Source organism: Bos mutus, chromosome 8 (assembly GCF_027580195.1).
Source record: "Bos mutus isolate GX-2022 chromosome 8, NWIPB_WYAK_1.1, whole genome shotgun sequence".
Taxonomy (NCBI): domain Eukaryota; kingdom Metazoa; phylum Chordata; class Mammalia; order Artiodactyla; family Bovidae; genus Bos; species Bos mutus.
Window position 1 is genome coordinate 80,738,918 of NC_091624.1, and position 23,288 is coordinate 80,762,205.

Here is a 23,288-nt window from a genome sequence, read left to right on the forward strand (position 1 = left end):
TATGAAATATTTTACTCAGAAGGCCTATTTTCTATCCTTAGGCTTCTTGGATATGGCTCTGCTTAAAAACATACTCTGAGATGTACCTGCCCATGTTCTCATAAGTGTAAAACCTGAGCGATGTCTCTGGGAAAGACCGAGAACACAAGTACTTATTTATCCCAGAAAGAGAGGGGTCCCTATTTTGAAAAATCCTAATGGAATCCCAAATATTAGTTTAGTAGACTGAAAAACAGTACCCTCTGCTTGAAGATTCTTAATACAAATTCAATGTTAAATCAAGACTATAATCCACAGAGTTCATAATAACTTATTTGGTAGAAGTGTCTCAGATCCATAGATGGCATGCTTTGGGTTTCTTTTAAATAGCTGGGGGAAAAAAAAAAAAGATAAATTACCAAAGACAACTTTTTACTAGTTAGATTCAATATTTTTCCTCCATAATTAAGGTAAAAGTATATCAGCAACTTTCCCCTTTTAAAATCTACCACTCAGTAATCATATAGGTTATTCTGGCTATTTAATTTTTCACATCTGCTTGTGCTACCATAGCGTAACGTTTGATAAGACAATTAACTTTGGTGGCACACTCTCAATGAACTTTTGGTGGAATTATTACACCTTACATTAGTACAAAATTATTAGGAAAGGCTTCTCTGAAGCAAAATTTTTGCCATATAGGAAGATGAGGGAGGGGGAATACTACAGTTAAAGACATTTTTCTGCCTCTAGTATTTGTTACCAGTTCTAGAAGTTGTAGTTACCCGGCAATTTTGAAAAACTGAACCTTTAAGTCTAATCAAAGTGCTTTCAACTAAAACAGGACGTTGAAACTACAGGGAGCAGCAGGGGTGGGAAATTTTCTGTTGCTCTTCTTGCCTATGCTTTACGGTACAAGGGTTGGCCCTGGTTTGGTCCACCTGCCAGCAGAGTTTAAAGTTTCTGAGGCTTGGGGGAACACAATGACTTGGATCTAACAGCCTAAATGGGAAGACGGGGATTTCTGCAGCATTGAGAAAGCCGTTAAACTCCTGTTAAGCAAACTTTTTTTTTTTTTTTTTAATGTGTCTGTGCACACGTCAGACCTCCTCTCTCATGGATCAGAAATTATTTCTGATAATCCAGGATATACCAAAAGCTTGAAGACATATGGCTGGGAAATGAAACAACCCTGGAGTGTGGCCACATCATTATTTTGTGTCGCATGGTACCAGATGGGCAGTCGGTGAATGGCGCTGGGATGTGAATGGACAGTTTTATAACGTGAATTTTTCCCCCATTGAGCTGAAACAGACATTTCCCTCTCTTGTCTTTTGGTCTCTAGCACTCGGAATTTCCCCCTCTCTGCAATATCAATTAACTCAACTTTGCAGTGGGGTGGCCAAAAAGGAAGAGGATGAAGAGGGCTTTATAATCTTATAAGTGCTGGACGAGTCACAGCGCCCCGGGAACTGCGGCTGCGACCCGCCGCGTCCTGTGTGGATTTCAGGACTTAAACTGCGCGCAGGCGGCTATGGAGTGGACAGTGCGTTTGAACCACGGAGGATAGACACCCGGGCTTGGGAGGGGTGTGTCGATCTCCAGGCAGCCTTGGAGGCCGCTGCTGACTCTCATCCGTAGTATTTTATTACCATTTTCATCGTTCTTGAAAAGTCATGGAAGACGGCCCGCTGCCCGACCTCAGAGACATCGAGCTGAAGCTGGGACGCAAAGTGCCCGAGAGCCTAGTGCGCTCGCTCCGTGGGGAGGAGCCGGTTCCCCCGGAGAGGGACAGAGACCCCGGAGGGGGGAGCGGGGGCAGCGGCAGCGGTTGCAGCAGCAGCAGCAGCTGCTGCAGTTTCCCTCTCTCCTTGTCGTCCTCTTCTTCATCCTCCCCAACCTCTGGCTCCCCACGACCCAGCCACTCCAGTAGCACCCTGGAGAGGCTGGAAACCAAGATTCACCTCCTCAGGCAAGAGATGGTGAGTGTGGTGCGCCGGCTGTGGGAGTGGGAACCTGGGAAGCAAGACCCGGGAGGTGGGGCAGGGGAGAGAGGGCAACTGGGGCGGCCGAGCAGAGGGCTGGGTGCATGGGAAACACTGGTGAGAGGGGCGCGCAGCGGGCGCGCATATGGATGTAGCTGCAGGAAGCTTGTTTACCGGAGACTTTGCTCAGTCGCAGTTCGCTAAGACGGGAAAGCCTGCCCTGCTCTGTGTACTTTCTGAAGCCAACTCGCTGCTACCGGCTCTGACCATTCAGCTGCCGGTCCACAGCCTCCCAGGCATAAACCCACCCGAGGGTCTGCAGTTACTGCACCCAACTGGGGCCTGCTGTCTGCCGTTCACACTTTCGTTTCGAAACGTGGGTCGGTCCATTGCGCTTATTGCAAAAACACTTCCTGGTTTGCCGAAAGGTGGCGCGGCGGGGTCCCTGCAGCCCTTCTTCCTGGCTCACTTCTTTTACACCACTACTGCTCCCGCCCTTTGGTGCAACCCCCCCCAAAGCCACCGTGGAGCTGATTCTCCACTGCTGGTTCTGAAAACAATGGCTCAGTCGTCCTCGATGTCCTTATGAATAGCTTGTTTCACGGTTGATCCGAAAGAGCAGGTGATCCCCAGGACCAGGGATTTGCTAATAACCACTTCCTACCCTTCCCCCCGCCCCCAGTCCTCAATCTGCAATTGTTTTCTGTGCTGTTTGCAAACGTTAGCCTAAGAATAGGACAATGGGGCTAACAGGGGTCCTAGAATACTTGTTATTCCGGATGTACTTAGAGAGAGACACTTTATTTACTTGCCTGAACTCGGGCAAATTACTTAACCTTTCTGGACCTTGGTTTATTTTTTACAATGAACTGGTTGGAGGAAATGATTCCTTCCCAAATCCTTTTAAGATGACCACACAACAAAACCGCATTTCCCACCAGCTTGGAAAGGAGGAAAGTAACAACAGAAGCCTCAGCCACTTCTACATACATCCTATCTATAGGGGCTTTGCATGAAAAAGAAGTAACCCGTAGTGTTACCCTAGCTCCTCTCTTTTTGCAGTTGGAACTCTGGGAGGGAATAAATTCCAAAGCATAAAGTAATCTTGGCAAACATATTTGTACAAAAAGCCATTCTTCAGAGATCATGTCCTACGTTCAGAATTTTTACCACACTATCAACACAAGGGCTCCAAAAACCGCTTTTAAGATCTCTTAAACTGGTCTACTTAAGAACTTTACTTTTTATGCCTCAAGTATCCATTTTCTTCCCAACTAGAATGCACCAGATGTGGAAAGCAAACATGTAGAGATTCATACATACATAGTTCTATGTATGCATGTATATATATGTAATGCAAAGATATCATTACTCTATTCACTCTTACTATGTTTCACTAAATATATACACACACCACAGGTTATACATATTACTCAATAATTATTCAGTAAGCACATTTACTATATCTGGTAACTAACCAGGTGCTCAAAATACACAACATAAAAGTTCAAGGAGCCTATTTGCTGCTCCTGCTGCTGCTAAGTCACTTTAGTTGCGTCTGACTGTGCAGACCCTGTAGACGGCAGCCCACCGGGCTCCCCCATCCCTGGGATTCTCCAGGCAAGAAGACTGGAGTGGGTTGCCATTTAGGGCTCTCAAATCTCTTGCACTCACCATTAATTATTTATATTAATAGTATATCAAGCCAAGTGTACTGAAGAATTTTGTAAGATTTTTAGAAAATTGTTATTTTTCAATGAAAGGTATTTTCTAGCCTTATTTATTTTTCTCTATGAAAATGTCATCAGATCAGATCACATCAGTCGCTCAGTCGTGTTAGACTCTCTGCGACCCCATGAATCGCAGCATGCCAAGCCTCCCTGTCCATCACCAACTCCCGGAGTTCACTCAGACTCACATCCATTGAGTCAGTGATGCCATCCAGCCATCTCATCCTCTGTCGTCCCCTTCTCTTCCTGCCCCCAATCCCTCCCAGCATCAGGGTCTTTTCCAATGAATCAACTCTTCCCATGAGGTGGCCAAAGTACTGGAGTTTCAGCTTTAGCATCATTCTTTCCAAAGAAATCCCAGGGCTGATCTCCTTCAGAATGGACTGGTTGGATCTCCTTGCAGTCCAAGGGACTCTCAAGAGTCTTCTCCAACACCACAGTTCAAAAGCATCAATTCTTTGACGCTCAGACTTCTTCACAGTCCAACTCTCACATCCATACATGAGCACAGGAAAAACCATAGCCTTGACTAAACGAACCTTTGTTGGCAAAGTAATGTCTCTGCTTTTGAATATGCTATCTAGGTTGGTCATAACTTTCCTTCCAAGGAGAAAGCATCTTTTAATTTCATGGCTGCTTCATAAAAATCTGTTTTCCCAAGCCAGATCTGGCTATATATGATGACTAAGTTATATAAGTAAATACATTAAAAAATAACAAACAGAAACAGCAACAACAGCAGGGGCAGATTATTAAATTGACTATATTTCCTATATGAAGCATAGCTATCTATGCATCTGGGAGAATTTATGCCAGATCAGATGTTTTTATCTTCAACTTTGTCCTCTAATAAAGGTCTCCACTGAGCAAATGATAACACTGACACTGGCCATGGGAGTTTAGAGGGTAGGAATCAAAAACAGGTATATTCCCTGCCAATGAGATAATTTTCCCCCATTTTATGTAACTCTTGTGGGTGCTAAAACCTCCAGCTTCAGCACAATTGCAAAGCAACATATTTGTTTTTATGTAGACTTGGCACTTTTGTGATAAATGTGGAACAGATGTAGTTCCTTTCTGTTCTTTCTGTCTCCTTCTAGCATCCTCCTGGAGAGAAGTTGGGGTGAGGCCTCTGTGAGTTGTATGTTCTTTTCTGCCCTCTCCTGTGAGCACTGAGTCAGCCTGTTTGGACTTATGCCTGACCCACATTTTATGCTCATTACTTTGTGTTCACAGATTTTTCTTCTGGATGATCTGGAATTATCAGGCTTGGCTCCTGCCCCCAGAACCCCTTCCTATGAAACACCTTAGCCTTGTACAAGACTTTCTGGACACTTGCAGGAATTAAGACTTCCTTCTTTTCCTATTAAAATGTATGTGCTAACCATTGACAAAAGGCACCATAGACTTTTCTAAGATAGAATCTCAACACTTTAAGTTCTTGACACGCACCTGATTTTCTCATTGTCTCTCTCTCTCATCTCCTTTTATGGTTTTGTGAATCATTACCTTAATTCTTATCTGTAAATATTACAATCAAAGCTCTTAGAGCTCTGTGAGACTCAGGTGTAAAGGAAGGAAGATGAAAGAGATTGAAGTGGGGAGGAGCTGTTTTTGTGGCCAAACTTCTTAACCTTGATACTCTTGTTAGAAACATGAATAGCACATGTTCACGTGGGAAGGAAGACTGTCGGAAGGAAAATATTGGAAAAGAAAATTTTCAGGCATATATTTGATTGCTGCTGTTTTTGTTTTAGTTGCTAAGTCATGTCTGACTCTTCTGTGGCCCTATAGACTGTAGTCCACCAGGTTCCTCTGTCCAGGGGATCTTCCCGACGCAGGGATGGAACCCATGTCTCTTGCATTTGCAGGTGGATTCTTTACCACTGAGCCACCAGGGAAGCCCATATATTTGATACAGTAGGGCAAATTCAAAGTAACAATCAGGATATTTTTTGAGAGGGAGCACATTTTCCCAATGGGTAAAATATTTTTCAATTTAGAGATAAGGAAATTTGACAATACAATAAGCAAATGCAGGAATACATATAGGAAATTTACAACAAAATTGGAAATAGATGTCTGATGTCTTGTGCAAAGTCTGCCCAGTAGTATTTTTTCACTGCTCTTCAGTTTCACAGAGTGTTTTACTATCTGTCATATTATTTGAGCCTCAGGTCATAACTGAGAAAAAAGTGTCTTCACATTTTGGGAATGAGATCATTGTGGCTTAGAGGTGGTTGAGAAAACAGGCTAGGGTCACATAGCTAATTAGTAAACAGAATCACAATTTGAATGCATATCATCTGACTCCGTGTACTATGCTTTTCCCCCATTCTAGTCTGCATCCCAATAAATTATCTTCAAAATACAGAATAATTTTTATAAATCTATGATAAGTCACAACCCTTACAGTACTTAAAGGACCAACAAAAAGAAATCATCATGATGTCATGTCCTGGGTAGTTTCAGATATTGGTTCATTCAATAACCAACAAATATTTATTAACTGCCAACACTGTACCAGGCCTGCCTTGAGACACTGGGGATTTAGTACAAAATGCTTACTTTAAAAAGTCAGTCTTTGCAGGCTCTGTCCTATATTTGGACTTTTCATTCTACTATCTATGCAGACTCCACTTGCAAAGCTTTCTTAAGAATAAGACTTTAAATATTGCTTGTCAAATACTGTTCTAAGTTTTAGAATGTCACATAATATCTGAAATATTTTTCTAATAAATGTAAATAATCTCTGTCAAAATCTGTGTTTACCAGTTAGCGGTAAATTTTATACTGCAGTTTTCTTTAACAAGATGTTCCAGGGATTTTAGTGTTATCTCAATAACATCTGTACCATACCTCTAGTTTAAGACTGAACGTTATGTGCGTTGATTTACTCTGGAAAAATTTTGGAATGTATAAGATTATAATGGTAACCACTCAAGAATCAGAGTCTGGAGTTAGAAGGGATCTAATGGACCCACCCAAGTTTGCTTTCCTAGATAATTGCTGTTCAGAACAACAAAGTATGCTAAATGAAGTATATACTATCTATTTATGCCACATCCCAGATTTTTGGAATTTTAGTCAATTCTGTCATGCTGGAATGGTAAATGCTGTGCCATTAAGAACGACTAATCTGAAAATATGGTTTCTTCATCCCATATTTTAGCAACTACTGTTGCAGCTGTGTAATAGTGAGGGATAAACAATTTCAAGTTAGTTATTTGTCTTACTATCAAACCATTCAAATACCCTACCTAATTCTTCAACTCTCGCTTTAATAACGTTTTCTAGATAATACCCAGAGCTAGACACAAACACACATAAATACAAGGCACATAATAATACTGGAACATAAATTGAAAATTTTTGAAAAGGATAGAATTGTATTTGGTTTTTATCAATACTTTCTCTTATCTTTTCCATGCCCCTTCTCATAACAAATGGTTTGTCTATTTTATAATAAAAAATAAAGTTACTTTATATTTCCTCAAAAAGTGATCATAATTTCATTAAATTAATTTCACAATTGCTTTGGACATGTTTCAAATTAGGCTAGGAGATTTCTATCATTTGTTCCATAATACTGTTTCAGTAGTATTGTTACTGTTTTATCATGTAGTGTTTTTTTTTTTTTTTCTTTCAGTTGGACAAAACTTTATGTAAAACTCTTGGGTATAAACTTGAGAAGTCATAACATGGAAGGCATTTTCCTTGATGAGTTCACAAGACAGCTGAAAAGATAAAACAGGGATATAATTTTGCCAGAGAAAGATTACAAACCAATATGTCAGCAAGCCATAGTGGAAATCGGACATAACTGCTGAGATTAAAAGATAAAGCTCAGGAGATTTCTCGTGGCAAACGTGTCTTGTACAAGGAATTAAAAGTGCTGATAGCCATGCAAATTAAGGGCTAAATATTAGTGATAAAGACATCAAAGAGATGAGAAAATCTGATTCCTAAACAGTAGCTTCTTCTGTTATTTTGCACATGGAATGTTATTATACTTAATCTAATAAATTATGTTGGTATGTGTTTCCTTACACAGTGGCTTAAAACTGACAGCAGTGTAGGCAAAGGTAGTAGTTTTTCTTTGCTAGAAACACATAGAATTCAGAGGATGTATGCACAAGTTAAAAAAAAGTAACCTATCAAAGAACTGATGAGCCCTGCCCTGTCCCCAGGAATGTACATCAGATGGAAAGAATTACCTTTCATTCAAGTTGTACAACCATACTGCTTCAGTCTTGAGAGACCACAAACTTTATGAGGATTTTTTAACTTCTCATAAAAGATTATGTTTACTTCCTTGGTAGCATAAAAACATTCAGTTTACCTTCTATTTTATGGTAATGAATCATAATTAAAACACTTTCTCACATAAGACTTTAGTTTTTGAAGATACTACTTCTGAAACTGTGATTCATGGCTGGAATCTCTGGGATCCCTGACAAGTTGTTATTTTTTTTGGGGGGGGCGCGGGGGCAGTTCTTTGAAGAACATTCCTTTTTGATTGTCTTTTAAAGCTTGTTCAGTCACTATTCAAGTGGTGAAACTCTGGTTCGGTGGAACCTTCGTAAACTTTGGAATCGGACAAGCTGGGATTTCCAGTCAAGCCTAGAGCAAGTCAGGGTGCAGACAAACCACTGGGCCCACCAGCCTGCCAAGGCCCTGAACCCTGTTCTTGCAGAGACTTTTAGTCGATCTTCCCTGGTGGGAGGGCCTGTCCCGTTCTCAGCAACCCTCATTCTAATCTTGGCTCTTTCACTCACTGCTATGTGGCATCTGCAAGTTATAGAACTACTCTAGGACTCTGCTTTCTGTTAACATAGTGATTAAAGCATCTCTCATAAGGCATTGTAAGAATCCAATGAAATAATATAAAAAAGAAATCATCTATTATTGATGCATCCTAGAGCAGTAAGAATGATGACAGTAATAGGTGTTCTGTCAATTACATGGCTGTTCTGTTGATTGTACACAGAGAGTCCTTGATGGGACTGATGATAGTGTGGGCACCTCTTCTATCAGACTGACCATCATAGCACTTCTCATCATCAGATCTTCCACAGAGACTGCCTTTCCATAAAAAGCAAAGAAGAAACCTGCGAAGCCTTTCCCCAGCTTTAATGCAAGCAAAATATAGTAGCATAAAGAATTGTAGAACTTAATTTCTTTAGGAAATCTGAGGAATCGAGACTAGTATTTGGTTACTTATCGTGAGTCTTTTCTATGTAGAAGGCACTGTGTAAGTTTTAACAGTTATATGTACTATCCCATTCTTATAATAATCATAACTAAATATATTATTCACAAATATTTTTATAGATAAAGCATTGAGGCTTGCTGTTAATGCTCAAAACTACTGAGAGAGTGGGGATAAGCTAGGTTGGGGTCAGAATCTGAGCTTTAAACCTGTGTTGCTACATTTCACCCTTTAGAGAACCCTGGTGCCCGTGTTGACACTCAGGTTTAAATGTACATGTGTGATTGTCTTCTAGAATTTACAAAATGAGTTAAACTGTGTGGTTATTTAACATAAGCCCTCCAAGGAGGAACAAGAACTAAAGACATCTGTCTAGGAACAACCAAGATTTGGACGAACATGTTTAAAATCAGCTTGTTTCCAGCAGTTGTACCCTCTCTTTTTGCTACCATCACCAACATCCCCATAAATACTTTTCTACAAAAGCTGCTGGTGAATTAATGCTCTGCCTTAACTTCAGAGTTCAATACTGGAGCTCGATTGTGTTCATGACTTGGAGTTTTAAAAACTTACCACTGGTAGCATTTTAGTTCCCTGAGACATTCTCTGAGATTAAGCTTGGCTCTTAGATAACTCACTAGAAAGTAGTAGAAATGAGAAATCCTTACACCTGCCAGGACTTTACAGATGTGTGCTCAAAACACCTTGATCCAAACTGTGCTCAATGTAAACTAGTTACAGAATTTCATAAGGAAAAATTATATTTTCAAACATACATTTCAAAAGTCTCAGTCTTTAAAATAAAACTCAAGTAACTCTCCTTTGAAAAAAGGGGATAAATACTGTGCTCAATATTTATTATATTAATTTTACAGATAAGGAAGCTATGGCTCACAGGGGTTAATAATTTGACTAGGTCACCATAAGTGGTTTCCCAGCCATTCATTCAAACAAGAACCACTGGGTATCTGCTGGATCCAAATTATTCCCAAACAGCGCTATATCTCAGCACCATGAAGTGTGCATTTATTGTGAATGGACATTTTTAGAATAATTTCATCACACAACTACCAGTGGATATTTAGGTATCCCTTTAAAATATTATTTTTTCCTTTTGAACTTAAATATATGCTTTCTTATTATAAAACTTTCAGAAATATTATATAAAGGAAAACAAAAGTCCCTTTTCACCTACCTTTAACACATCTTCCCTGTTATTCCTGACCCCAAGGGAAACTACTGCTGGCAATTTGGTGTGAATCCTCTTGGGTGTTTCCTCTATGTCTTTGCCTGCATATATAGGCATATATACACTTACAGAATTTAACATGTGTGGATTTCATGTTTCTTGTTTTACACAATAATATTTTATTATGTCACCTGGCATTTATTGGATTAGTACAATGTACCAGTTGGAACTGTACATAGGTTTCATGAATTGTGCCATTTCGTTCTCACTCCTAACCCACTTGTGAGGTAAGACCTGTGGGGTGTTAGGTAATATAAACAGATTACTGATAAGAGTTTAAGAAATGTTTATCTAGTCAATTTGTATCTTATTCTGTCAGTTCACTTATATGAATCTCAACTAGTCACTCATTAAAATGAAAAAGCCATTAGTTTGCTTTTAATAATAAACAATTATCCCAATATTCAGTAGTTCTTTTAGAATCAAATTCCACCCATGGAAATCTGACTTAATCAGACCACTTCATCACTCCTTTGAAGAAAGTAACCAAGTCTTCAAATTGGAATGTACTTCTCATCAGTCACTTGCTATTTAACATAATCTCCGTGTTGAGTTTTTTTTAATAATAATATGAACAAAACTTTTTAAAGTTGGGTCAGAATGCTAACATGGCACAAGATGATTCATGCCGCATGGAGGAACCAGAATGGCCATCCTTAAAACTAAAGTGCCCTCTGTGGTCATGTCTCAAAACCATCTTAGATTTTTCAGACTTTGGAAGGCTCATGAGGACAAAATAGATTCTACTCGCAGAGGTCAGACATAATCACAACACTGGATTCTTTATTTGAAGAAATAACTAATATTCTTCAAACTGATTCTTACATGAAAGTGATGTATAAAAGTGGGACTATATTACTGACTAATTTGCCCTCTCCCTGAAGGCACATCTTATGGACAGTTGGAAGACTGCAAAGCAAAAAATCAGAAGAGTGAGATATTAAAGGGCTTCCTAGGTGGCACGAGTGGTAAAGAAACTGCCTGCCAAGGCAGGAGACATAAGAGATGCAGGTTCAATCCCTGGGTCAGGAAGATCCTCTGGAGGAGGCCATGGCAACCCACTCCAGTATTCTTGCCTGGAAAATCCCATGAACAGACAAGCCTGGAGGGCTACAGTCCATGAGGTCGCAAAGAGTCAGACACGACTGAAGCAGCTTAGTATGCACACACACAAAATAACTTCTTGTCCTGCATGAACAAGATCCCGGTTGCTAGCAATGGCGCCCCACTCCAGTGCTCTTGCCTGGAAAATCCATGGACGGAGGAGCCTGGTGGGCTGTAGTCCGTGGGGTCGCTAAGAGTCAGACATGACTGAGCGACTTCACTTTCACTTTTCTCTTTCATGCCTTGGAGAAGGATATGGCAACCCACTCCAGTGTTCTTGCCTGGAGAATCCCAGGGACGGGGGAGCCTGGTGGGCTGCCGTCTATGGGGTCGCACAGAGTCGGACACGACTGAAGCAACTTAGCAGCAGCAGCAGCAGCAAATAGGCCTGGAACATACTTTCCCAAAAGCAACATCTGAAATTATTATTGCCCAAGTAGGAAATGATCATTTCAACAGTGACAAGTCCTTTCTATTGAGTAAGGTGAATTACAAATCAATGAGTCCTTAGGATCTTAGTTGAAATGGCTGATGGTAATCGTGGACAAGTCCACCACAAGGAAGGTAACGGACTGGACGACTACTTTGAGAACATTTACCACACATTCCACAGTTTCCTCCTAAGAGCTCATGCCTCATGCCAGAAATAGGTGGGTAGAAAATATTGACTCTGGTAGATTTTACATAGGATTTTAGTGAGAAAACCAGTCAGTGCTCAGAATGCACAAAAGGACAAAAAGTAACTGATTATAAACAGACAAAGCCTTTTATAGGATTTCATGGATAAGCATCTGAAACCATACTCTAGCCTCTTACCATCTTACAAAGGAAAGGAAAGGAAGGTGAAGTCATTCAGTCGCATCCGACTCTGCAACCCCATGGACTAGCCGACCAGGCTCCTCCATCCATGGGATTTTCCAGGCAGGAGTCCTGGAGTGGGTTGCCATTTCCTTCTCCAGGGGATCTTCCTGACCCAGGGATCGAAGCCGGGTCTCCCGCATTGCAGACGGATTCTTTATCAGCTGAGCCACCAGGGAAGCCACTTACCATCTTACAAGGTGATGATAAAATAGTATTGCTAGAAGGCCACCAGTTTCATCACTTAAATCAGTGATTTTATAACCACACTATAAAACTTAATGATTTAATGGTATTTTAAATATTGTTCATTGACACAATTTTTCTGCAGAAAAAGCACATGATTATTTAAGATATATTTATAAATCTCTGGAGCTAAAGAGTTCCATAAGGTGAAACTCTGATAAAATCCTTTGTTCAGTTCAGTTGCTCAGTCGTGTCCAACTCTTTGAGACCCCGTGAACCACAGCACGCCAGGCCTCCCTGTCCATCACCAACTCCCGGAGTTTACTCAAACTCATGTCCATTGAGTCGGTGACTCGATCCAACCATCTCATCCTCTGTCATCCCCTTCTCCTCCCACCCTCAATCTTTCCCAGCATCAGGGTCTTTTCAAATGAGGCAGCTCTTTGCATCAGGTGGCCAAAGTATTGAAGTTTCAGCTTGAACATTAGTCCTACCAATGAACACCCAGGACTGATCTCCTTTAGGATGGACTGGTTGGATCTCCTTGCAGTCCAAGGGACTCTCAAGAGTCTTTTCCAACACCACAGTTCAAAAACATCAATTCTTCTGCTCTCAGCTTTCATTATAGTCCAACTCTCACATCCTTACATGACTACTGGAAAAACCATAGCCTTGACTAGATGGACCTTTGTTGGCAAAGTGATGTCTGTGCTTTTTAATATGCTGTCTAGGTTGGTCATAATTTTCCTTCCAAGGAGTAAGCGTCTTTTAATTTCATGGCTGCAATCACCATCCGCAGTGATTTTGGAGCCCAAAAATAAAGTCAGCCACTGTTTCCCCTGTTTCCCCATCTATACGTACATGACTTCATTTGTCACTTTGTATTTGGGCCAAATTTTGGCTGTATATTTCAGTTTGGTTAAGAAAACTACTGTCTTTTTCTCCCTCTCTATAATAATCCTGAGGGCAGAAGCTGTGACTAAGCACTGCTTGTGTTTCCCTAATGCCCAAGCAATCATTTAGGGACTCAGCATTTGTTTAACGTGTAAATCAAAATACATCTTACTCCTGGTTCTAATTTTTGGTTTTGGAAGGCATTAACAACACTGCCTTTTGGGACTCGAACATAGAACCCCAATCCCTCCACTGCTTCCCACCAGCCACGCCCAGTCACTGGAACTTAAGTTTTTGGTTAAGAAAGACAGACGTTTTTCTTCCTATTATCTGTTACTGTGACATTTGACTTAAGAGAGAGAAACAGGAGGGAGGGTGGGGAGAAGAGAGAGGAAGTGCGGGAAGGACATTGAAGAAAAGGAGGAAGGAAAAGAAAAGAACTTTTTTTCCTCTGTGAAGTGATACAGAAGAATTTTTCTTGGTTTCAGGACCTATTCTATTCTCACATATGGTCAGTTTCAGAATCTGTTACTCTGAGGGATACTGGCCACATAGGAATGAAAGGATGTTTTTCATCTCCATTAGGTGCACAAAGAAATGCACATTTTAGTTTCTGCCATGTTCTTTGCCTATTCTGGAATGAGGTTCTGAAGTCCCAGAGTTAAAAAAAAAAAAAAAAGGAACTTATAAGAAAGAGAGACATCATTTATAATATTATGCACAATACATATTGATATATGACACAGTTTATGTGGTTTTGGTTGAAAATGATAATTTATTTTGCAGTCTACCTTGGTACTCAGAGAGCACTGATTTCTTGGGCATACTTCTCTGCCTCTCCTTGGCACATCCTCAGTACAGACTTGGGAACCCTGTGTCTGAGGTGTTTAAGGCAGTCTGCAAACTCACAGTGAACATCATCAGCAATGTCCAGAGGGGTAAATTAGATTGACAGAATGAGAAAAGTTAGGTTTCTTCCGTATTTATTATAAGATTCTAGAACTGGAGACTGTTTCAGAGAATGAACCAAGTTTTCTGTTTTTAATTTGTAACTAGATTTCAAAGATGAAAAATGGCTATCAGATATGTTAGTATCACTACTAAACTAGCAACTGCATGGGTTTCCTTCAGAATTGTTTTTGTCCCTATGTGAACTTTTAAATACTACTCACTTTCCCAAAAGCATTGGTTTTATCCCCTTCCAAGAAGCTGCACTGCATGGTCTTTTGCTGCTTTTAATCTTCCTGCTTCTTGTTTATATTACCAACAGGAAAAATTTACAAATATGTGGGGAATTTTTTTAAAACTGTATTTTAAAATAATTTTGGACTTTACGTTAAAGCTACAAAAACAGTACTGAAATCACGCTATACCACCTCCCAGGCTCTCCCATGTGTTACCTTTACCTTTTCATTCTTTCCCCCTCCCCTTCCTCCTTCTCTCCATCCTACACACATATCCACATACACATACGAAAACACACTTTTCCTTAAATATTCTTCAACTTAAAAGTTTCCCTCTAGATACTTCAGTGAAAGTTTCAGCACAAGAAGTTATAAATATTGTCCTTCCTCCCTCCTATATGCAGTATATTCATAATTAATGACTTACATCACTTTTTCCTGCTGAATTTAGACCCGTCCTAAGAATATTTTTCAACAGAGCACTACAGGTGGCCACCTCACATCAATAAGAAGCATACCTCAGGCCAGTACTCAGTTAAATTTTACAAGTGTGTCTATCTGAAGTGTATTTGGGGCAATTGGAAGAATATGCTCTCAGTTTCCTACCTTCCTATTGACTTAATGCCAGAAACCCTGTTCTTACAAAATCATCTTTTCAGTCAGAGTTTGGGCTCCATATGAAACAATGAAAGGGTAACTGGAAGATTTTGGACCCTAGGTGGTATTCAGTAAATACATTTGGAATGTTAGACACTTTCTACTACTGATATTTAAGCTGTAGAGGGGCAAGGATGCTGGAAGCTAGAAGTGAGGAAGAGCAGAGAAGACTATGCCGGAAAAGGAAATAATCTTTTAGCACTTTTTTTTGTCTAAGAAAATATTTCTCCTTTGAGTTGTTATTTTGCACTGTACACCATAGTTTACAAAGCATTTTCACATATGCTATCTTCTTTTCTCAGTCATGGGGTTATGAGGTTACAACAATTAGACAATGAATATAGCATATGCTATTTTACAATGTTTATAGCATTCATTTGTTAGAATATAGTATCTGCCTAGTAAATGTGGCTAATAATAACAGCCTTCTGCCTGATATTATACTCACTTGGCTAAAGAAGTAATAAATCAAGCTTTGCTATGACCATCATCGTGTTATGTTAAATTTAGCATTTAAAATTCAGACAAACTCCTTTTGGGGATTATATTTAATAGTAAAATCCATATATTGAAGTAAGTCTTGAAAAATACCCACTTGTTTTTCCTTTAATCTGGCTATGTTCAGAGTTTGCCAAGAACTATGGCTCTGACAAGCTTGATGAAAGAGAATTTTAACTTTTATATTCTGCTTGTTAATTTTGAGTTTACTACTTCAGTTTTAAAATTTCTGTTTGCTTTATAAAGTAATACTTGTTCCAATTATTCCTTATTTGGAAGTTTTTAAAAGTTAGTTTGGAAAAACCAGAATAAATATGTGAGAAGAAAGTCAGGATAACGAAGAGTTGAGATTTATAGTTTTCTTTATATGTGTATTTTTGTCAGTGGGAAAAAATGAACTAGAATATGACAAGGATTATTTTGGTAGACACTGGACCCATGATGATGAACCCACAAGTTTTCATGCGGATCAAACTTATATAAGGACTTAGACATGGATTTTGAAATTTCTTCCACTCTGTCCAGTTCCCTCCCTCTAACCACCATCCTTCAGCCTATGAAATTATACAGAAATTAAACTGCCATGTCTACCATCATGTGTCCTGCTTCGAGATAATCTGGTACCAGAGGGAAATGACATTTGAATTTTCCATGTCAGTATGCTTATGCATAATGAAACTATTTTCTTAGATGTCTGTATTGGTATAATTTCTTTGGGTTATTATTTGGGTTGATTTTTATCAGCATAGTATTGTCCATTGCCTTGATCTGTACTTCAAAGTGGAGTCTGATGAATATCCTGTGGGTCCTGGTAAGCATTTTTTGAACTTGTTCAGTTGCTCACTGGCAGTAAATTTAATGGCCCTCCTTTCCAACCAAGTTATCACTTACATTTAAAAGTAGGATTAAAAAACACCAATTTCACAGAAGATGGGAAACTTATTCAGTGAAGCAGCTGACTACTTCTATTCTGTTGCAGTTGAAATATCATCTGGATTCATACATGATAAAAAGTGGTAGTCACTCAGTCGTGTTCAACTCTTTGTGACCCCAAGGACTATAGCCCACCAGACTCCTCTGTCCATAGAATTCTCCAGGCAAGAATGCTGGAGTGAGTAGTTCTTCCTTTCTCCAGAGGATGTCCCTGACCCAGGGATCAAACCCTGGTCTCCTGCATTTTCAGGCATGATGAGATTAGGAATTTTGGAGGAATTTTTAAGATCAAGAGACCTTAATGGTTGTCATGTATTGTATTAATGTAGTATTGTTGTTTAGTCGTTAGGTTGTGTCCATCTCTTTTGTGATCCCATGGACTGTAGTATGTCAAGCTCCTCTGTTCATGGGATTTTCCAGGCAGGAATACTGGAGTGGGTTGCCATTTCCTTCTCCAATATTAACATATACTATAGCTTTAAAGGGAATTTAAGAAGACAGTGAAAGAATTTCTTTAAACAGTATTCCTTCCAGTCACAATACAAAGCAATCTTTTTAGTGAGCCATAACTTTACTTGGCAATAGACAAGGAAAATCAACAGGCTTTGAAGGGTGGTGCCAGCTCAAAATGGAATTGCCCAAACATTTTGATTTAATTAATAAACAAAGTGAGATCAGAATATTGTGATTAGCAGTCAATAAATTAAAAAACAAGGCTAAACTCACAAAAGGATACTACTTTCTGTGTTGTATACTTTTAAATAATCCCAGCACAACTGTCTTACCTTATTGGCATTAACAAGCAAATGGGTTAAATGATTACTGTTAAGAGTCGGTAACACTTTTACTTAAAACCATGAACCACTAATTAAGTTTCCTAGGAGCGCTATCAAACGCTCACATTGCTGAGTCGGAAATGGAGATACAGAGACAGAGTGACTTACAGTAGGTTGAGACAAGGCCAGACTTCCCACTTTCCAGACTGGCTGTTCCGGACGCTGTGGAACAGCCAACATAAATAGAGGAGATGCGTTTCCGTTTGTATGTCAATTCCCAAAGTCCAGATATCATTATGGGATTCTCAGTAATTTCTTAATATTAAGTGTTGCGTTACGTTTGTTTGCTTTCAGTCTTAAGACAAACTGATTCTGTTTGGATTTCACCCAGTATTCCTTAAGGAGAGATACACTGTTCCTTTTTAGAGCTTTTTCTACATCTTTGAGTCGATTTTTTGTCAATAGGATCAAATAACTTGAAAAATTTATCTACGTGAAACCCACGGCCTTTTTGTAAGCAGAATTCTGTGCTACTCAAGGACACTAACTCCTCTGAGAACAAATAAAATAAGTATATACTAAGAATGTCAAGTTGATTCTTGTTAGACTCATTTCCAAGTGTGTGAATCTATTTTCTCTCCCTTATACATGAAATTAACTTTGCTGAAGCCAGAAATTTTGGTTGTTCCAATATCTATAGTAAATATACATCTTTCCAAATCCTCACTCTTTGTTGGCCCTTAAAGACAGATGGAAACTCTCAATTGCAAATCATTTAACTATGTAAATGTCCACCCTGGACACTATTCCCCATCACTGCTTCTAGAAATGTTTTCTAGAATAGAGATCAAGTAAATAAAACACATTCTAAACATCATCTTTATCCCACTACCATATAAACGCCAGGAAAAATACAAATGAATTTGAGACAAGAATTTCAGGTAACTTGCAAATCAATCAGATAAGGCATGAGGTTGTTACTAAAACAATAGCAATATTTAACCTCCACATTATTGAAAATTCTGGTCTAAAGCCAAAAGGTTCTGATCCATAATAAAATGTAATTTTTATTGGAAACAAATTATATCTAACTATTTATACTATGCATACACACTTTTCACCCACCTCAACTTCTTCAGTGTGCTGTGTATACTCCTGTCTCGACATTTGTACATGCCATTCCTTATGTCTGCATCTTTTTTCTCTCCCATCCTTATCCTTCCCACTTCCTGTTAACTCTGATTTTTTAACCTTCCAGTCATATCATGGATAATACTGTATTTTTTTTATATCCCTCATAAGACTATAAGTTCTCTCAAAGCCAGAATCTCATTCAGTTATTTCATTTCTAGAATTCAGCAAAGTTTAAGAGCTCAGTATTGGAGGAATAAATGAATAAATCTGTCTAGAAAGTAATTAGGAGAGTAACTGTCAGTAGAAATAACAGCTTGAGCAAATTTAGGATAGTATAAAGCACTGACTGCCTGTTCAACTGTAATGAGAATGATTGAGGTGGATGAGAAGATTATGCTGGAGTCAATGAAAAGAATATTGGAAAGGTAAAATTACCCAAATGAATAGAAAATACTAATCTAAGAAGTTTGAATATGATTCGACTGGCACGAAGGACAAAGAGTGGCTACCCACTCCAGTATTCTTGCCTAGAGAATTTCATGGGCAGAGGAGTCCTGTGGACTGTATATAGTCCATGGGGTCACAAAGAGTTGGCCACAACCAAGCAACTAACACTTTCACTTTTTTCACTAAAGACCATGTAACAAAAGCTGTGTTATATTTTTTAATATATTATTTTTCTCTTAAGTTCTCTTCTTGAGAACTAAATGGTTTCCATGTGTTTTATATTACAGGATCCTTAAAGTATGCTGTCTTTTTGAAATACTCATAAACAAGAAAGCATGCTGTTTATTACTGAGCAATGAAAGTATGCACCGGAATAACAAAATGACAAAAATATTTTTGGAACGAGGAAAGAGAAAAGATTATACTTATTCAAAATATAAATATGTCAAAAATTTTTGGTTTCTTCCTACTAGGTATAATTTCATAACTACAGATTATATGATTATAATATATGCCCTCAATAAATTTAAGTTGCCTTTATTAGTATGTTGATATTTTCTAAGCAAAAAAATTATGTTTTAATTATCCAAATGGCATTTATCTATGAACTAATTATATAATTCTGACTGATTTATTTTGAAATTAAAGTAGTTTTATGATTAAAATGTAATATACATTCCTGATACATATTTTAGAAAGTACATAAAATACAAGGAAAAGATGGAGGGACCAAAAATGATTACATTACCCTGAGGCCACTAGTGTAACATTTTTGTCTTAAAGTATTTTTCTCCTGTAATTTTTCCTTTCCATTGTTGAAGTTACACCTTATATTTTACTTTTTGTAGCTGGACATTGTATTATAAGCCTTTTCCTATATGATTTTTCTAAACTTAATTTTTATTGCCTGAAAAATACTCAGTTTTGTCTGCATTTCCCTAATACTGGATAGTTAACTTGTTTCTTATATTTTTGTTGTAATGATGTAATATTTCCTTAATAATTCCTAGGCAGGCAGAATAATTGTCATTCCTCTTGCAACAAGATTTTCCAACTTTTCATTCCTTTTTTCTTTTGTCGGACTGAATATTTGAGTAGTTTGTTTTTCTTTAAAGGGTGCAAGAATACTCTGATCTCTTGCAGAGGGGAAAAGAGCAGGTAAGCATCTGCGTGACCACACGTTATAGATCTCAGACTGAATCCCAGCTCCATCAGTTTCCAGTTGTATGAAGCTGGCAAGTTATAGATCCTCTTTGAGTTGCAATTTGAAGATGATGATATCCATCAAAGTTTTTGTGAAAATTAGGTGAAATACACACACACACACACACACACACACATCATGAACTAGTGCTTTACTAAAAACTAGCCATTATTTTGTATGCAATATGGTTATTGTTGGAATTCTTTGTTGTCACTTTGGAAGTTATTCTGAACTTATTAAAACTTATTAAACTTATTAAAACTTATTAAAATTTCTAAGTGGGATTATATAAACAATATAACAAAAATTCAAACTCTGAATACTTTTATCAAAATAAAACCTCCACTACCTTTAAAAAGCACTGCTACCAGGATTTCTCCTATTTCTGACATTGGTCACAGGGCTTTACTTATGGTACCTAATGCTTATTTCCCAGAATTCAGTACATAAGCTCCAGCTGCTCTTTATCTGAGCAGTGAATTCTGACATTGTATAACCAGTCTAGAAAGATGCTATTACTGAAGAACGGTAATGGGAATCACTCTGATAAGTTTAGAGAAGCCATATATACAGACTGTTAGGTGGGACCAATGTCAAGTTTTAGCTGATTGCAAGAATAACATCTCTGAATCAGAAGATGGAGAATAGGAAAAGAGAAAAAAAAATTTCCCTAGTTTTAGAGGAACCTAGGCATAACAATTGGTTATGTTTTAAATTGCATCCAACAAAATTTTAACTTCTAGACAATAATTATAAATTCTAGTGATATTTGACTGTAAGTCTGAACTTACATTATAGTAGTTTTGCTTTTATTCTGTATTAAAATATGGGATAGGGACTTCCCTCATAGCTCAGTTGGTAAAGAATCTACTTGCAATGCAGGAGACCCAGGTTCAATCCCTGGGTCCGGAAGATTCCCCTGGAGAAGGAAATGGCAACCAACTCCAGTATTCTTGCCTGGAGAATCACATGGACAGAGGAGCCTGGCAGGCTATAGTTCATGGGGTCTCAAGAATCAACATGACTTAGCGACTAAACCACCACCAGCACAATATGGGATAGGGCTGCTCTGAAGGACAGGGAAGGCTGGCGTGCTGCTGTTCATGGCATCGCAAAAAGTTGGACATGACTTAGCGACTCAACAACAACAATATAGAATGGGGCTTTCCTGATGGCTCAGCAGTAAAGAATCCACTTGCCAATCCAGGAGACTCAGGTTCTATCCCTGGGTCAGGAAGATCCCCTTGAGAAGGAAATGGCAACCCAGTCCCATGTTCTTGCTTGGGAAATCACATGGACAGAGGAGGTTGGTGGACTACAAACAGTCGTTGGGGTTGCAAAAGAGCCAGATAGACTTAGCAACTAAACAAGGACAACATCAATAATAGGATAAGCTTTTGACTTGATGAAAGTGAAAGAGGAGAGTGAAAAAGCTGGCTTAAAGCTCAACATTCAGAAAACGAAGATCATGGCATCTGGTCCTATCACTTCATGGGAAATAGATGGGGAAACAATGGAAACAGTGTCAGACTTTATTTTTTTGGGCTCCAAAATCACTGCAGATGGTGACTGCAGCCATGAAATTAAAAGATGCTTACTCCTTGGAAGAAAAGTTATGACCAACTTAAATAGCATATTTAAAAGCAGAGACATTACTTTGCCAACAAAGGTCCATCTAGTCAAGGCTGTGGTTTTTCCTGTGGTCATGTATGGATGTGAGAGTTGGACAGTGAAGAAAGCTGAGTGCCAAAGAATTGCTGCTTTTGAAGTGTGGTGGTGGAGAAGACTCTTGAGAGTCCCTTGGACTGCAAGGAGATCCAACCAGTCCATTCTAAAGGAGATCAGCCCTGGGATTTCTTTGGAAGGAATGATGCTAAAGCTGAAACTCCAGTACTTTGGCCACCTCATGGCGAAGAGTTGACTCATTGGAAAAGACTCTGATGCTGGGAGGGATTGGGGGCAGGAGGAGAAGAGGATGACAGAGGATGAGATGGCTGGATGGCATCACTGACTCGATGGACGTGAGTCTGAGTGAACCCTGGGAGTTGGTGATGGACAGGGAGGCCTGGCGTGCTGCAATTCATGGGGTTGCAAAGAGTCAGACACAACTGAGCAACTGAACTGAACTGAACTTTGACTTTTAACTTCAGAAAATTCTTCAAGGATTTTATTTCAATTGAAATTATGTATTTTCTTTAATAGACAGGTATCAATAGATATTAATAGAGAGCTTTATTAAGAAGATTGACACCCAAAGGAAAAGAAATGATTTGGCATCATCTGTGCTAATTCTTTGGCACACACTTATATAAAATCCAGCTATTATGTAGTATAACATGAAAAGTGAAAGTGACGTTGCTCAGTCGTGTCCGACTCTTTGCAACTCCATGTACTACCAGGCTCCTCCATCCATGGGATTCCCCATGCAAGAATAATGGAATGGGTTGCCATTTCCTTCTCCAGCTGATCTTCCCAACCCAGGGATCAAACCGGAGTCTTCTGCATTGCTGGCAGACTACTGTCTGAGCTACCAGGGAAGCCAATATAACATGTGTGAATGCAAATATTTTGTTTCTTTTTTATCACCTGAATTTATAGTTGTATTTATAGAATCAAATCCAAATAGATTATTGACTATTTCTTGAAAATGAACAGTAGTTTAGAGGCTAATGTATTAGGCAAGCATCACATCTTAGGGTATCTCTGTACTGGTTTATAGGTATTAAGTAAGTTTTATCATAGGCATCATTCTTATTTCAAATTTATTAAAAAGGGCATATATAATTATAAAACTGTAATTGCTTCATAGATGAAATTTTCAGTGTAATATTAGGATAAGGCATCATCTGAGTAAAAATAGTAACACTTCATATTATTATGAATCTGGGTGTCTAGACATGTCCTGATGAATTCATCATGTGCCATCTGTTCAATAAATCTTGCCACTAGCAGACTTATTTTTTGCCAATAGGTATTGTAGGTTTCTATCCATATTTGTTTGACTTTCTATTATTGATTTTTCTACATGGTCACGGACAACACTATGATGTAAAACAGGGGCAAACTAAGTCCTGTATTTTAAAAACACATTTTAAAACTATAGGAAAATTGGAGCCAATTATGCCTGCATTGCCTTGACTGTTTTCATTTCCATCCTTTTCACCTTATGTGATAAGAATTAAGTAAAGTGAACCATCCTGTTCCCAGTAGCTCTTTTTAAATGTGGTGACCCATCTGTTGCCATATGCCAGGCATCTG

The 23,288-nt window shown here is 38.7% G+C and overlaps 1 protein-coding gene across 1 annotated transcript in view; it reads left to right on the plus strand.

Annotated features, from left to right (window-relative positions):
• The first annotated feature begins 952 nt into the window (after positions 1 to 952).
• LURAP1L (leucine rich adaptor protein 1 like) overlaps positions 953 to 23,288 on the plus strand; it is a 55,391-nt gene continuing 33,055 nt past the window's right edge. The window contains exon 1 of the mRNA XM_005891016.3: positions 953 to 1,961. Coding sequence (XP_005891078.2) covers positions 1,656 to 1,961 — 306 coding nt within the window. The 5' untranslated portion in view covers positions 953 to 1,655. The remainder of the gene's footprint in view (positions 1,962 to 23,288) is intronic.